The 13,195-nt window shown below is 37.1% G+C and overlaps 1 protein-coding gene across 2 annotated transcripts in view; it reads left to right on the top strand.

Moving 5' to 3' along the window:
* RB195_000164 (uncharacterized protein) overlaps positions 1 to 13,195 on the top strand; it is a gene marked incomplete at both ends in the record, with an annotated part of 89,472 nt that overhangs the window by 34,229 nt on the left and 42,048 nt on the right. For both annotated transcript variants that reach the window (XM_064196348.1, XM_064196349.1), the window contains 5 exons: positions 1,108 to 1,214; positions 3,933 to 4,034; positions 12,384 to 12,461; positions 12,569 to 12,656; positions 12,710 to 12,812. In XM_064196348.1, coding sequence (XP_064052229.1) covers positions 1,108 to 1,214; positions 3,933 to 4,034; positions 12,384 to 12,461; positions 12,569 to 12,656; positions 12,710 to 12,812 — 478 coding nt within the window. The remainder of the gene's footprint in view (positions 1 to 1,107; positions 1,215 to 3,932; positions 4,035 to 12,383; positions 12,462 to 12,568; positions 12,657 to 12,709; positions 12,813 to 13,195) is intronic.

The following is a 13,195-nucleotide window of genomic DNA, read 5'->3' as shown; positions in this document are numbered from 1 at the left end:
AAGACATCATTTTGAAAAACTTACATGAGGTCTAGAAATTTTTGCTGGGCCTTTTTGTCTGGCATATCATAAAGTGCATATGTTAATAGGAAGAGATAGAAATTATCCTGGTTTTTCTGTTATTGAAATTGGCAGAACTCGTTCTCATCTTGTATTTGAAGTAGAAAACACCGATTGATCGTCTCACTTGCGTAAACAGCGGATCTATTTATATTTTTTTCGCATCTTCAGGTCGTATTCGAGCTAAATTTCACGTTAGAGGTGGAAATTACTGGAAATTTGCTCGAATTACTCGAATCCACTAATTACGTTCTTTTTTTTGAACTATGTAGTATGTAGACTAAAACTAAGCGGAACCAAATCTGGTCCGAAATTCCAGGAACAGAAGATTTCTAACTTTTTTTTTGTCTTCTAACGACGGGTTCCGTTTGGATGTAGGAAAAATGAGTTGCATGGCGGCGAGAAATCGAGCCCTATTGGTGAGCGCGATTTCTTGATTGACAACACTTCGCTGAGGAATTCTCGCCAATTCCCTTCATAGTCGTTTTGTTTGTTTGAACAAAGACAGCGTATTTTGTGCAACGATACGATAGACGTCGTCTCTAATCAAATCGAACTAGATCCAGACTGTCATCAGCGTCGTTTTTTTTTTTTTGTGGTTCGGCAGTTTTCGATTGCTTAGACCTATTCCTTCTTCACTTAATACGAGATTTGTGCTTCTAAATTTTGTGCTTGAAAGCCACGAATTCACGTAAATGCTCTGTTGTACCCGGTATTTGACAACTTTTAGACGTATGTTCTAATTCTGGTGAAATATACCATCCATGAATTTCATTCTCACCATGTTTTTCATTCTCTATGCACATCCTATGCTGATTTCGAGTGATAATCCTCGGAGCTGTAGAGATCTGTTTACGAACACTCGGTTCAATGCTAATCTGAATCATGAGGGTATGAGTGAGCGGCGGGGAGTACGAGGGAAGGGGATGGAATTTATGTCCACCATTGAAAAAAAATTTGAATGTGAATTTGAATGAGATTTTAAAATCACTCAGACTAATATGTTTGACTTCGCTTGAAATCCGCACCATGACATCTGTATTCCAGAACTTGGTCCGTCATTTGAACTGAATCGTGGTGTGTCGCCGCTAGCGGCTGGTGTCACCACCTTGCCACGAAAACACGAGGTCGTCACATTTTCTGGACCACGCAAGGTTAGTGTTCACAAGTCTTCAAACTTTAGTTCCACTTCAGATAGACGAACTAAATTTTCTAAATCAGAAGGTGAATTATGATTTTTTTTTCGAGGAAAAATATTTGGAAAATATTTCATTAATTAGATTTTCATCAATTGTTTCCATTCCACACGAAACCTCTCCGGATTTATGTTTTCTCGGCAAGTCTGGTGCTATCGAAAAACTGCAATGATATGTTCAAATTTTATGACACCACACAACATCCTAAATTTTCTGAGTGTCGACCATTATTTAAATCATAACGTTGGATTTTTTACTGTTCTGTTCTTTAAAGGAATTTTGGGAAACGAAAATGTTTTGTACTCCATAATAATAAGTTTTTTCATGAGTTGATCGGGAAGAAAATCGAACAAACTTGTTTATTTCGTTGATGCATCAACAAGTGGTAGTTGCAGGAAAAATCGTTGAGAGTCTATTATACAAACTTAGGACGGAAATATTTATGCCAATTATTGTTTACCAGAGGGTGTTCAAGTGTATTTCCGATCTTTTGTTGTTCTTTTGGAGAACTTAAATCTCTAATTGAATATAAAAACGATGCAGCGCTCGGTGACTGCTTTATATCAGAGATTTTCTTATCTGGGAAAGGGTGTTTTTACATTTTTTATGTATATCACTATATTATTCAATATATATTCAGAAATATTATATTATTTAATACTTAATCATTATTTATCATTTAATTTATTATTTAATATAATTATATATCACTATATTATTCAAAAGTCTAAGCGAAACCTGAGCATTCATGGACTACCAGCGAGAAGTGTTCCCCAATGTTGTTCTGAGCAGGAGTGTACATGCAGATTTTTAATTATACCTACCCGTCTGAGCCACGTTATGCAACGTTGCCACTTAGGGACTTTGTCTTGGGGTCTGTAAGGTGTGCCACATCCTTTTTTCTCGAAGTGATGAGGAAAAATAACTTCTGGTATACCTTACAAAGAGGATTAGAGCATTGGGAAACTGTGAGTCAAGTGGTCCTAAGCACAAAATTCAGACTTAGTTTCTAAACATGTTCGACCACCGCACCGAAGAGGTCGTAGGGCCCGCAGAATCGTATCGAGAAGTGAAAACATGTACGGATTTTCTAATAAACGGTATTAAACAGGGTGGCTATAAACTACGAACTGAAGCCACTCGTTCTCATTACTCAGAATTGGTACTCTCGATCCTATTTTGACATCATTTTCTGATTCTATGGCTATTTTATTATGCCTGAAGTTAAGTGAAAAGTTAGTTCTGCTAGTAGGTCCTCTTACAGGAACTCGCGCGAAATTTTATGAGGAAAGTTTCCAGGTGAATGTCCATGTTCATTGAAACAAACATAACACTAGCGAAAGTGTGAATCCTCTCTTTTTTGATGTATCGTCTCTCCGATGCCTTTTTTAGCGATGCGCAACGATTCAGGCCACTGATCATTGCTATTTAATGCGGCAAAGTTTCTCCATCCAGAAACGCCTACAAAAGGAGTGAATTCTCTGGAATTTGTTGTTTCCAGCAAAATATTCGATACTAAACTAAACCATTGGCTCTTTGCATTACTTATATACCACTACTTATTACCTGTTATTTCCAATTACTTCCAAAGGCTAATTTTTTTTAAAGAGAGGTACCTGCCTAGAAACAGAAGTTATTTTTTTAAAATAAATTTTGGCCTGTTTATGTGTTCAGTTTATCCGAAAAAGTGTGGAAAAGTACATTCAAAGGATAATCTCACACTGTTTTCTAGTCGACTTCTCCAAGTTCATGTGAATTTTCGTTTATCGACAATTATTCTCGTTTTCTTTGTGGATTCTAGTTTCTACATGAATTGACGTTTCGCTTAAGAGCACACAAAGTATAGAACACTTTTGCAATACCGTATAACTAACCAAAATTTCTACTAAACGTCATAAACCAGTTTCTTTGACTCTTCAACTTTGTTCTTCAACATCTATTGATGTTTTATCCTAACCAACCACATTCTCCTATGAAGGTGGCGAAAAGTTATGACTCATTCTATAAAGGAAATTCCATACATTTCCTGATTCTTCTCGAAAATATGCAATGAGCTGAGGTATTTGTGCGACACACCCATTCCCACCCATTCGATAGCAACAGTATTCTCAGATGGTGATGGAAGAAGGTTCTCGTTTTTGTCGTGTAGTGGGAGAGATCTCATAAGAATATTCCTTGAATACTTCGATGCCGCCCTCTTTCAGAAAATCAACAAATTTCCGTGGTTATTTCCGTTTTCTATTGGCTTTGGCGCTTTTTTTTTCGTTTTTTTAAACCTATTTTGGAATGATAGCGATTTGGTACATTTTCAAGTTTTCTCCTAAAATCAGCAACAGTTTTATCAAAAATGGTACAGTACTATTTCCTGGAATTTTTCGCCAACTTTCCCTTTCTGATGAGATGCCTACTAAGTATTGCTTCGTTTATTTTGTTGTTCCGGGGCAATGGAACCATTTTCTCTTTGCTTTTTGCGAGATAATGAAAGAATTTCATGGAGCTCCTCCTTTGTTTCGCGTAGACTCACGTAATAGAGGTGGACGCTATGATCCCCTCAAAATTATGAGCTGTCCTGCTCTAATAGAAACGTGCTGGGATTTTTCATGGACATTATTTAGTGTTTTGAATTTTTCCCTGGGAATTTTGATAACATTTGATTTGATAATAACATATTTTCAGAAAAATAACACTTCACAAGGCGTTCAGTCTGCTCGGCTTGTTCGCCGAACGAATAAGTACGTTCCAAGGCAACCGGGAGCCACTTTAGATCGAATTGCTTGGGTATGTTTGAATTCACATATTTTCGTTTCAAATAGTTGTTAACTTAATCGCTAATGATTTTGAGCTGGTTACTTTTCTCTTTTACTTTTTTTTGTATGAACGGTTTTTACGTATTTATACACAGAGGTGAAGGATTGAGTGACGAAGAACGCTTGAAAATTTGTGTCAAACTGTTGTAGGGTATTCGGTTTTACGTATGTTGGTCGTTAGGTATTTCTGAGTCATCGAGAAAGAGGCATAAAATGTGATTTGTGCGAAGGTAGAAACAGAACAAATCCTTTTTTATTTGAATTTCTTATGTCATTTAGTTTTTCTCCTTGTTCTGGTTATTCTTTGAGTAGAATCTCATCTTAGATTCACAAACTTATGTCGACCTTTGGAGCTTGTCATCGCAGAAGTCGGCTTTTTTATCTTACAGGAGCACCGATCAGCAATTTACTCACCTATACGTCTACTAGTCTAGTTTTCTTGATTTCCTGATTCCACTAGACTCACCGTTCATTGGAACTTTTTTCACCTCAGAAGCACTGAGCTAGGATTACTCCGGAAGAGAACAGAAATTAGATTTTTTTTAAAGGCAGCATACCACTGTAGAGCATACCACTGATGGGTTTGTAGATTGCGGGATCAGGAATGGTTCATCTCATCTCTCCCTGATTGTCGTAAGAAACTGCGTGGGAAACGCTTTAGTTCCTACGAGGAACGTTAGAACGTTCCTCTATGCACTCGTTCCGGTCCCCTTAGCAGCCTATTCATTTGTTTCACTTGAATAGGCTCATGAGAAGACATCACTGACCTTCGACCGATCGCACTTGGATGTGGCGCGTGCGCAAAGGTGGCGTTGGAATTGAAATCCTCTTAGAAAGAAGTCATCTTCCACGCCATTTCTTTCGACGATCAGGGGAGAGATGAGCGGAACCATCCCTGATCCCGGAATCTACAAGCCTAACTCTGGATTTTCCAGCGGATTTCTTCACTACGCCAGATTCGTGGTATGCTGCCTTTAAGCTATTTATGTCTGCTTTACAGTAATAGATACCATACTCTCTCAAAGTTTTGAGAAAAAAAAACCGTAGTTTATAAAATTTTACTGGTTACTGCGCTTATCTACGAAAGTAATCTATCTGGCGTAGGTGTGGTTCAATTATATCAGTATTCTGTCACTGCCAATTAGTCACAGCTAATAAATTATTGAAAATTCCACCTTCTTAAGGTTACGATTTTATTTTTCCTCCCGTCCTTCCTTCGTTCTTAGGGAAACATTGTTTATGTGTAAGTGTCGAACGATGAGTGAGTTGACGAAAACAATTCCGCCTACCTTATTTGTGCTGATTAGATGTCTTGTCTGATAACAATCGAGGTTTATTTGAGTTATGCGGTGAGACAACATCACTACCGCTTCGCGTTTACGGTCCATATAATTTAAAATGGTCATTTGACCTTGTGCATTTCTTTTTGTTTTTTTTTTGTTTTTTTTTTTTTGAAATTGCTTCTATTGCGGGATTGTGCCTTTTCTGAACTTTAACGTTGACCTTCGATTAGAACACGGCCATTTGATGGGAATCTTTTACTTTGCTGACTTTTAGTGACTTTTGTTCTTGCCGTCCGTTTCGATGATGAGCCACTGAACAGTTTCGACAGTTTACATCGTTACTGTACTGAAAATGCGCAAATTGTGTACATAAAGCCATAAAATGTAGCTTTTATCTCGTAAAAGAAGTGTGTTATCGAATTCTTTTCGTCCATAAAATTGAAGTACTAAGTGAGGAGTACATGACAATATTCAGGACACACCTCTTTTATGATCCCTTTGTGAAATTACGATCGTCGCGTAGGAAGAAAGATCAGCAAATGACGGTGACGAGACCGTGGAGGGCACACCGGGGACACCTCACACTTCGGAATGCCTCGATCAGCTGACGGTTGAGTCAGCAGCGGTGACTGAGGATAGCTGAATGGCGGAAAAATAGTGGATAGTTCCAATATGTATCTTTTCCGGTGGACAGATAAAATCGAATCCAGCTGACATTTTAGGAATAAATTGATTTGCTGCGCGTTCTTCTACTACAGGACAAATGTGTTTTCTATTTCATCCATTGAACTAGGCTGGAATTGTTCTTTTTTCTCCTTTCAAATAATGACGTATCGATTGTGTTAGTTTCAAAAATTGAAAGAGAATTTCATTCCGCATTTCCATCCACCAGTTTTATCAGTGTCGTTGGTCTAACTTGTTTCTCTTCGCAACTCTCTTCGCAACGCAAACAACCTAACAAACTAGTAACATGACGCATAACTTTCTCGATATTCTTCCTACGAAATAGCTTTGTAGTTTTTTTTCCGCTTTTTTCTCGAAGTTTTCCTCGATTTCAGCTCAAAATTCTCCCTTCATTAAATTTTGAGAAGTGCCAATCAAAGGAATTTTTTACTTCAATTTTTTTTTCAAATTCAAAATTCTCCCTTCATGGGTAATTCAAAGGAAAACAGTGGCATCAGTTAAAACTACGTTTCAACATGCCGAGATTCAAAGACAGTCGAACATGGGCAATGCAAAGGAACTTTTGTCCTAAATTTAAACTTTCTAATAGGTACTGATGGCAAAATACAGTACATTTTGATTAAGCTTACTCTTCATGGGAGAAAGTTGTAGTTATACTTAATGTCTTCGGTTGCCTGATTGGTTTCTCACTTTACACCTCCGATATTTTCTGGTTTTCTTTTCTTTTTCGAAATTTATGACATATTTATGATTTATGAGTGTAGAATCGCAAGATTCGGAATAAATTTCTTCGCGAGGGTGGGTTTTTGTGGGATTCTATACTCCTAATGCATTGCTTAAGCAAAAAATATCCATATTATGCAGTTTACGGAAGTTAGTCACTCTTTACTTGTTTCTTTTCTATTATCTATAGGGTAAGAAAACCCGACTTGGTCCCTGAGGGTCGGTTTTTTTTTGTTGAAAAAATTTGGAAGTTTTTCACGTCATTCTTTCAAAAAATCTTGACAATCTTATTTCTTCACTAGTTTCTTCACTGCTTTATCAGATATCATCCGTTCGGGTTTGCATTGATTAGAAAAAAGTACAGAAACACAAAACTGATTCCAGTTTTTTTTCGCTTCTTCCTTGAAAATTTGCAACATCTATATTTTTTGTTGTTTTTCCATTCCAAAATATTCGAGCATTCTTCGGTTAGTACAGTATGAACCAATAACAGTAACCATACCATTCCCGTAGTTTCTAACGATCGTTGCACTTTTTATCAAACATGACTAATAGTTGATGGCAGCTCCAGAAATAGCGAAGTCCATCTAACATCCGGACCACCTACGTAGGCCCGTTACTGTAACATCGTCATCGTTTCCAAAGTTCTTCTCGGTGCAATGTGGTCTTGAAAAGAAAAAAAGTTTTTTTTTTTTGGTGAAAAATCTTGTGAGAAATGGTTAGCAAAAAAGTAGTACATATGTTTTTTGTATGCCAATTCGCAAAACTGAAAAAATACGCAAAATTCTGAAAAGTACATTGCTAAACTAATTGCTGTGCCTGAGGGGTCAAGTTTCGTTTCTAGTTTTCCTAACCTTACAGAGATAAGTGGTTTGTTGTCCCTTCCTGGGTTTTTAAGAGTCCGCGTAATTATTCATTCATTTAATTTTTTTTTTACCAGGAGCATTAATCCGTTTAGTTATGAGCACTCAAGAACGGAGCTCAATAAATTGGGTTGGCAATTGGTTCTGCAATATATTTTTTCAAAATATTGTCGAATATGAGAATATAAGGATGAAAAAAAAGAAAGAAAATGAAATATGAAAGACTGAAACCTTAGTACCATTTTTTTTCCTCTGCGGTTCAGTGTTGTGTTCCTCATAGCTCCACTGACAAGTGTACCCAGTAACACCGTATGAAAAATAAAAAAAAATATAAATAAATACACAGCCTAAAGATAAAAAAACAAACCTAGATAGGAGTGGATAACCTAGCAAAGTCTCCGGAATGACAAATTTCTCTTAAAAATAAAAAACAAACCTAGGTAGGGGTAGATAACCTAGCAAAGTTCCCGGAATGACAAATTTCTGTTAAAAATGCAGAATGGTTGTGTTTTGCGTGTGTGTGTCGAACAAATTTCAAACACTAGTCAGGTTGAGCTCCTTACTTAAAGAACTAAAGGTTTGTTTGCATATCTTGTGATGCTTTCCGATTCTTTCCTATTCTTTTATGACTTGTGATAGAGATAGTCAACAGACGGGATGCTTCCTGAGCTGGTTTTTAAGAAGCAACGGTTTCGCCAACACTACATAGAAGCTTAGCTCTCTAATGGATCCCACTTTCTGCACATTCAGAATTCATTCCCCGTAAACTTTTAATCTTAGCAAAACTAACATTTCGATCTATCTACAGTAATTTACAATCAATCATTTCTTTGTGGAGCTCCTCGACCTTTAATTACGGTTTCTTTGAGCTCGAGCTCATAATAAGGCTGTGCTTATATATGTTTTTTTATTCCGTTCTAAAAAATGTGTTTGAATTGTACAAGTTATTTATTTACTTCTCCTCACGAACTTCTCTTTCATGCGCCAGTTCTGTTTCATTTCTACTTTTCTATTTTTATATTTTATTTTTATTCTTTTCTTTCGGCTACCTCCACCTCCTCACTCTCTACCTTCTATTTTCTATTTCCTCTTTTCTTTCTCGTATTATGCTCTATTTTTTTTTTACTTTTTCTTTTATCTTTTTAGAGGATTTAAAGCAAAAGCGGGTGTAAAGACTTCCTGCACTTTTTCGATTCCCACCACGTTATACATACGTACACGTTGTTTTCAGCTGTACAGTAGCGTTGTGTCGTAAAACGTATGGTTTCACGTTCTACCTGTCTGCTTATTCATTATTATCGACATTTCCCTTTCGAGACCGTTCCCAATGTTGTTAGCCGTATTGTTGTTTATACGGTGTATTCAGACAAGTTGAATCAGCAAATTTTCGAAGGAGGAACAACAGATCGCTTCCGATACGATTCTGTTTTTCAAATGTCTTCTAAAGAGGCGGGTAGTTGCTATGTAAGGCTTCTTGATTCCTTATTAATGAAAATCTCTAATTTTTTTTTGTGGCAGAAACTTACGTTTACGCTAATTTGCAATCTGTGAAGTGTTCTTGGATTGATTTTTTTCTGACCTTCTACTAATTGTTGTTTCTTAGAGGGATATTTGACTGACACTTAGATTTAAAAACTTAAATATCAAATGTCGAGCATTTCTTATCAATTGAAAATTCAAGCAGCAACCTAGGATCTTTCATCCAGCTTTTTTTCACTAGGAATGACCCTGAATAGGGTAGAAAAACTGTAAAAAGTTCTTCGAGCTCACGTGCCTTCTTCGAGCAGCTACATATTCCAGTAGCATCATTTCCATACTCTTTTAAAAGGAGGAGGAAATTTCTGATTCTGAGTTTTACCTAGTGGTGACCGGATTTTAGGCCATAAATGTTTTGCTATGACTATAGTGGAAACAGGAAAAACTGAGCAAATCTAGGAATTAAAGGGCGAATGTGGTGAAGAGGAATCAGTTTGCCCCACGAAGCAACTGTTTACGTAGGTGGGATGGTGAAATGAAAGCATCTTACTGTCGTCACTGCTGTAGAATACGAATTGCGTAGAAAATCAGTCACCTTGGAAGTGATGTTCCAGCTTTTCTCTGTGTTCTCATTATTTCACTACACATCTTTTGCTGCTGGTCGTAAGGAGTTGTTTCGTAGGAAGAACTGATACCTGTAGGTAGTTTTTGTGCTCTTGTTCCTGGGAGTTGCTCGGAAATGGTTTTCCTGTTTTCTTGCGCTCTTTGCAAAATCTAGAAAGAGTTTGCCGAACTCTTACCTTCACATTCGCATTGTTGAAAACACGTCTCACTGGACGCTGCCTACAAAGTTTCGCCCAATAAATCAAAACAACCTTTATGCTGAGTTTGTTGCTGCTTGTCCATGATTCATTAATTAATAAAATGTCAACTTTGAAGTTCCCATACGGATTTCTCTGTTTGTTTAATAAATGTTACGAAATATTTCCGTATTGATTTCAATCCATATTGTCCTGGCGAATGTTATTCGCTCGTTTCTCTTCATTATTAATACAGCGAGCCACGGGGAAATTTTTGTCGCTCTCATTCGTTCCATCTATGTGTATACGCGTCAAACAGTACTCCTTGGTCGTTTTCTTTCTCCCATTATTCGAAATCACTTGAAAAAAACCCCTTTTTTGTTTGATCCAAGCTTCTTTTCTTTATTCTCTTTTTACAGCTATTTCTAAGTTATGAAATAAATGAATGGGACCATCATAGAAGTCTAGCGCTTCGGAATTCCCTGATGCATTTTCTGAGTTTGGCAGTTTCCTAGGCGACAGGATATGCAGTTTTTTTCCATAATAGGGTACTTTCTATCGAAAAATCCATGTTTATGTTTAGAATCGACGTAAGAATTGCCTGAAATTTATGCATGCGACATTTTCTCTGCAGCACTTTCTCTTTTTTTTTTGGCTTTTCAATAGTGGGCTGAGCATTTGTTTAAGAGTTCAATTAGAATGAAAGAAACAAATGAGTTAAAGATTTTTTAAACGAATCCTTAAACATTTATTTTTCTCCGATTTTCTTCTATTGTCCTCACAAATATCGTGAGAGCAATTCTTTTACGTTATGCTATAATAAATTTCTGCCGCTTTGAGAATAAATTCGCATCTTACCCCTTTTGGAATCCATCGTATATGTTTTGTGATATTTCTGATTTTTTTTTCTCCTTATTTCTGAAGCACTTCATAACCATGTAAAAAACCGTTTCTGAGAAAAACAGCGGCGAAGTAGTTTATATTTCTTTTCTTTTTTTTTAAGAAATGAATGAGATAATTTTTCTCATGGTTTTGGCTTGGAATTCATAGTTTTCTATGAAGCAAAGAGCGTTCTAATATCAAAAGATGTGTGTTAAGGTGAAAAATACTTCGGTTTTGCAGTCACTTTGACGTTTAGACTAGAATAATTCATCCAGAAGAACACTATTAACAAAAAAAAGTAGGTAAAAGTGCCAAAAATATACGCCATAGGATTTGGGGAACGCATAAATTGATGTGTGCACTCAATTACTATGCACTTTACTCGATTTTCGCTACGCGCGTTGATGTTACCTTTAATCGACACGTACTTTCAGTCGAGAACGAGTGTGAATGAGTGAGAAACAGATTGAAAATTTGGGTGCACAGTCATTTTCACTTCAAATCGGGCTATCGTTTACTTTTTTGACGTTTCACTTGACCTAGTACTAGTTTTTACGACATCAACTTATACTTTTCTTTTAGAAAAATTTGCTACAGTTTCCTAGTTAGCTCTGTTTTTCTTGCTCAGTCCACATTTTTACTAAGGTTCTTTGACACCACTCCAATCTTTCCAATAATCTTGAAACGGAAGCTAAAATTGAGCCACATAAGCATACTCGATCTCCCATTTTTCGACAACTCACCTCCTGACCTTCTCATTGAGTTAAAAGCATCACCCCACGAATCTGAGGTGGTATTGATTTCCGAGGGCCAAAGACTACGCCAAAGACGTAGATTGCAGAAAAGGATGGGATCTTGCTCATCTCTCCCTGCATCAGTATAAACAGACGGCTTCGGAATGCGGTTCCTTACGACGTCCTCTATTGGAATACGCCACCCTTGCGCCCCGCCTCCGCCTGCGATTCGTCGAAAATCCATTTGGACTCCCTAATGGGCAGTTCATCTCACTTCACGCCCCGCCTCCGCCTGCGATTCGTCGAAAATCCATTTGGACTCCCTAATGGGCAGTTCATCTCACTTCACGAATCGCAGCCGGAGGCGGGGCGCAAGAGTGGCACCTTCCAACAGAGAAGGTCCTAAGAAACCGCATTCTGAAGTCGTCTGTTTACATTGATGCAGGAAGAGATGAGCAAGATCTCACCCGTTTCTGCAATCTACGCCTCCGTATAGTTTTTGGCCTCCGGAAATCCATACCATGTAAGATTCGTGGAGTGATGCCTTTGACAAACAAATAATGATCAGACAAGCGGTTTTCTTACTAGTTCCTTGCAATCGGGGATTTCTTCCTGCATTTAGTTATGCAGTTTTCAACATATCTCTCAAAATGAATATTTCATTCGCTTCTAATTTGCAGCCTAAAAAGTGAGCTGAGGAAAATCTAATGAAATTGACGGAATGTCTGAGACGTTTCTCGGAAATGCGCAAACAAATATGTGGTAGAAGTACAAGTGGTTCATAAGAAAATAGGCAAATGCATATCTCAAATTAGTTGGATAATTTCGCGTGATGGAATTCCTGTTAAGATTTCTGTCACCTTTCTTTTTTTTAGCTCGGTTCTTATTTGGGCCAGGAGTTGGTCAGCTCGTCAGAATCTTCATCTGACAACAATTGCAGCAATTTCTCACAGGTTCATCTTATATTTTCCACTTTTTTTTTCAGATTTTGTTATTTCTCTATTAGGAGATGGAATCTTGGCTTTTTCTCATATTTCTCGAGCTAAAAACAGTCATTCAGGATAACAACGATATTTCTTCATTAGAGAAAGTTGAAATCCAAATGAATCCAATTCGAATGGAAGCGCTCACGTTACCGAGAAGCATAGGTAGGTCCGCTTCAATACTAAGCAGAAAACAATCGTTAAAACTTCTCTTAAAGGTGCTTCTCAACAAAGATATGAAAATCATTTCTTCAATCCTGATTACTGTGCAACTGTGGGCAGAATTCGGCCATTATACGATACACCAATGATGGATGACAGGTAGGACTAAGAACTATGTGTTTGCCCTGGAAATCTCCGCTTGATGATACCACATTTGTACGGATTTCTTGAATTTCACTTGGAGGATGGAACTATGAGTTAGAGCAAAGGAAAAAAATTTTTCCAGTTTTTTGTTGCCATAAAAAAGAAAAATTGTCTTTCCTCGGGTGAATAGCCAATAATTAATTGATTGATGGTTTTATTGTTTTGCCGGCGAGATTTTGGTGAAACTTTATTTATGCCCTGTGGTCTCAACAGCTTCGTCTTTATCAAAGGGCGCAAATAAAATAAAAAAAATAAACACAACACAATAACATAATAAACAAATTAAATAAATAATAACAATAATAATAACAATAAATAATAAAGTAAGCAAATTACAA

The sequence above is a fragment of the Necator americanus genome, chromosome IV, assembly GCF_031761385.1.
Source record: "Necator americanus strain Aroian chromosome IV, whole genome shotgun sequence".
In the NCBI taxonomy this organism is placed as follows: domain Eukaryota; kingdom Metazoa; phylum Nematoda; class Chromadorea; order Rhabditida; family Ancylostomatidae; genus Necator; species Necator americanus.
Note: the sequence above shows the minus strand (reverse complement) of the source record. Positions and strands in the feature narration are given on the sequence as shown.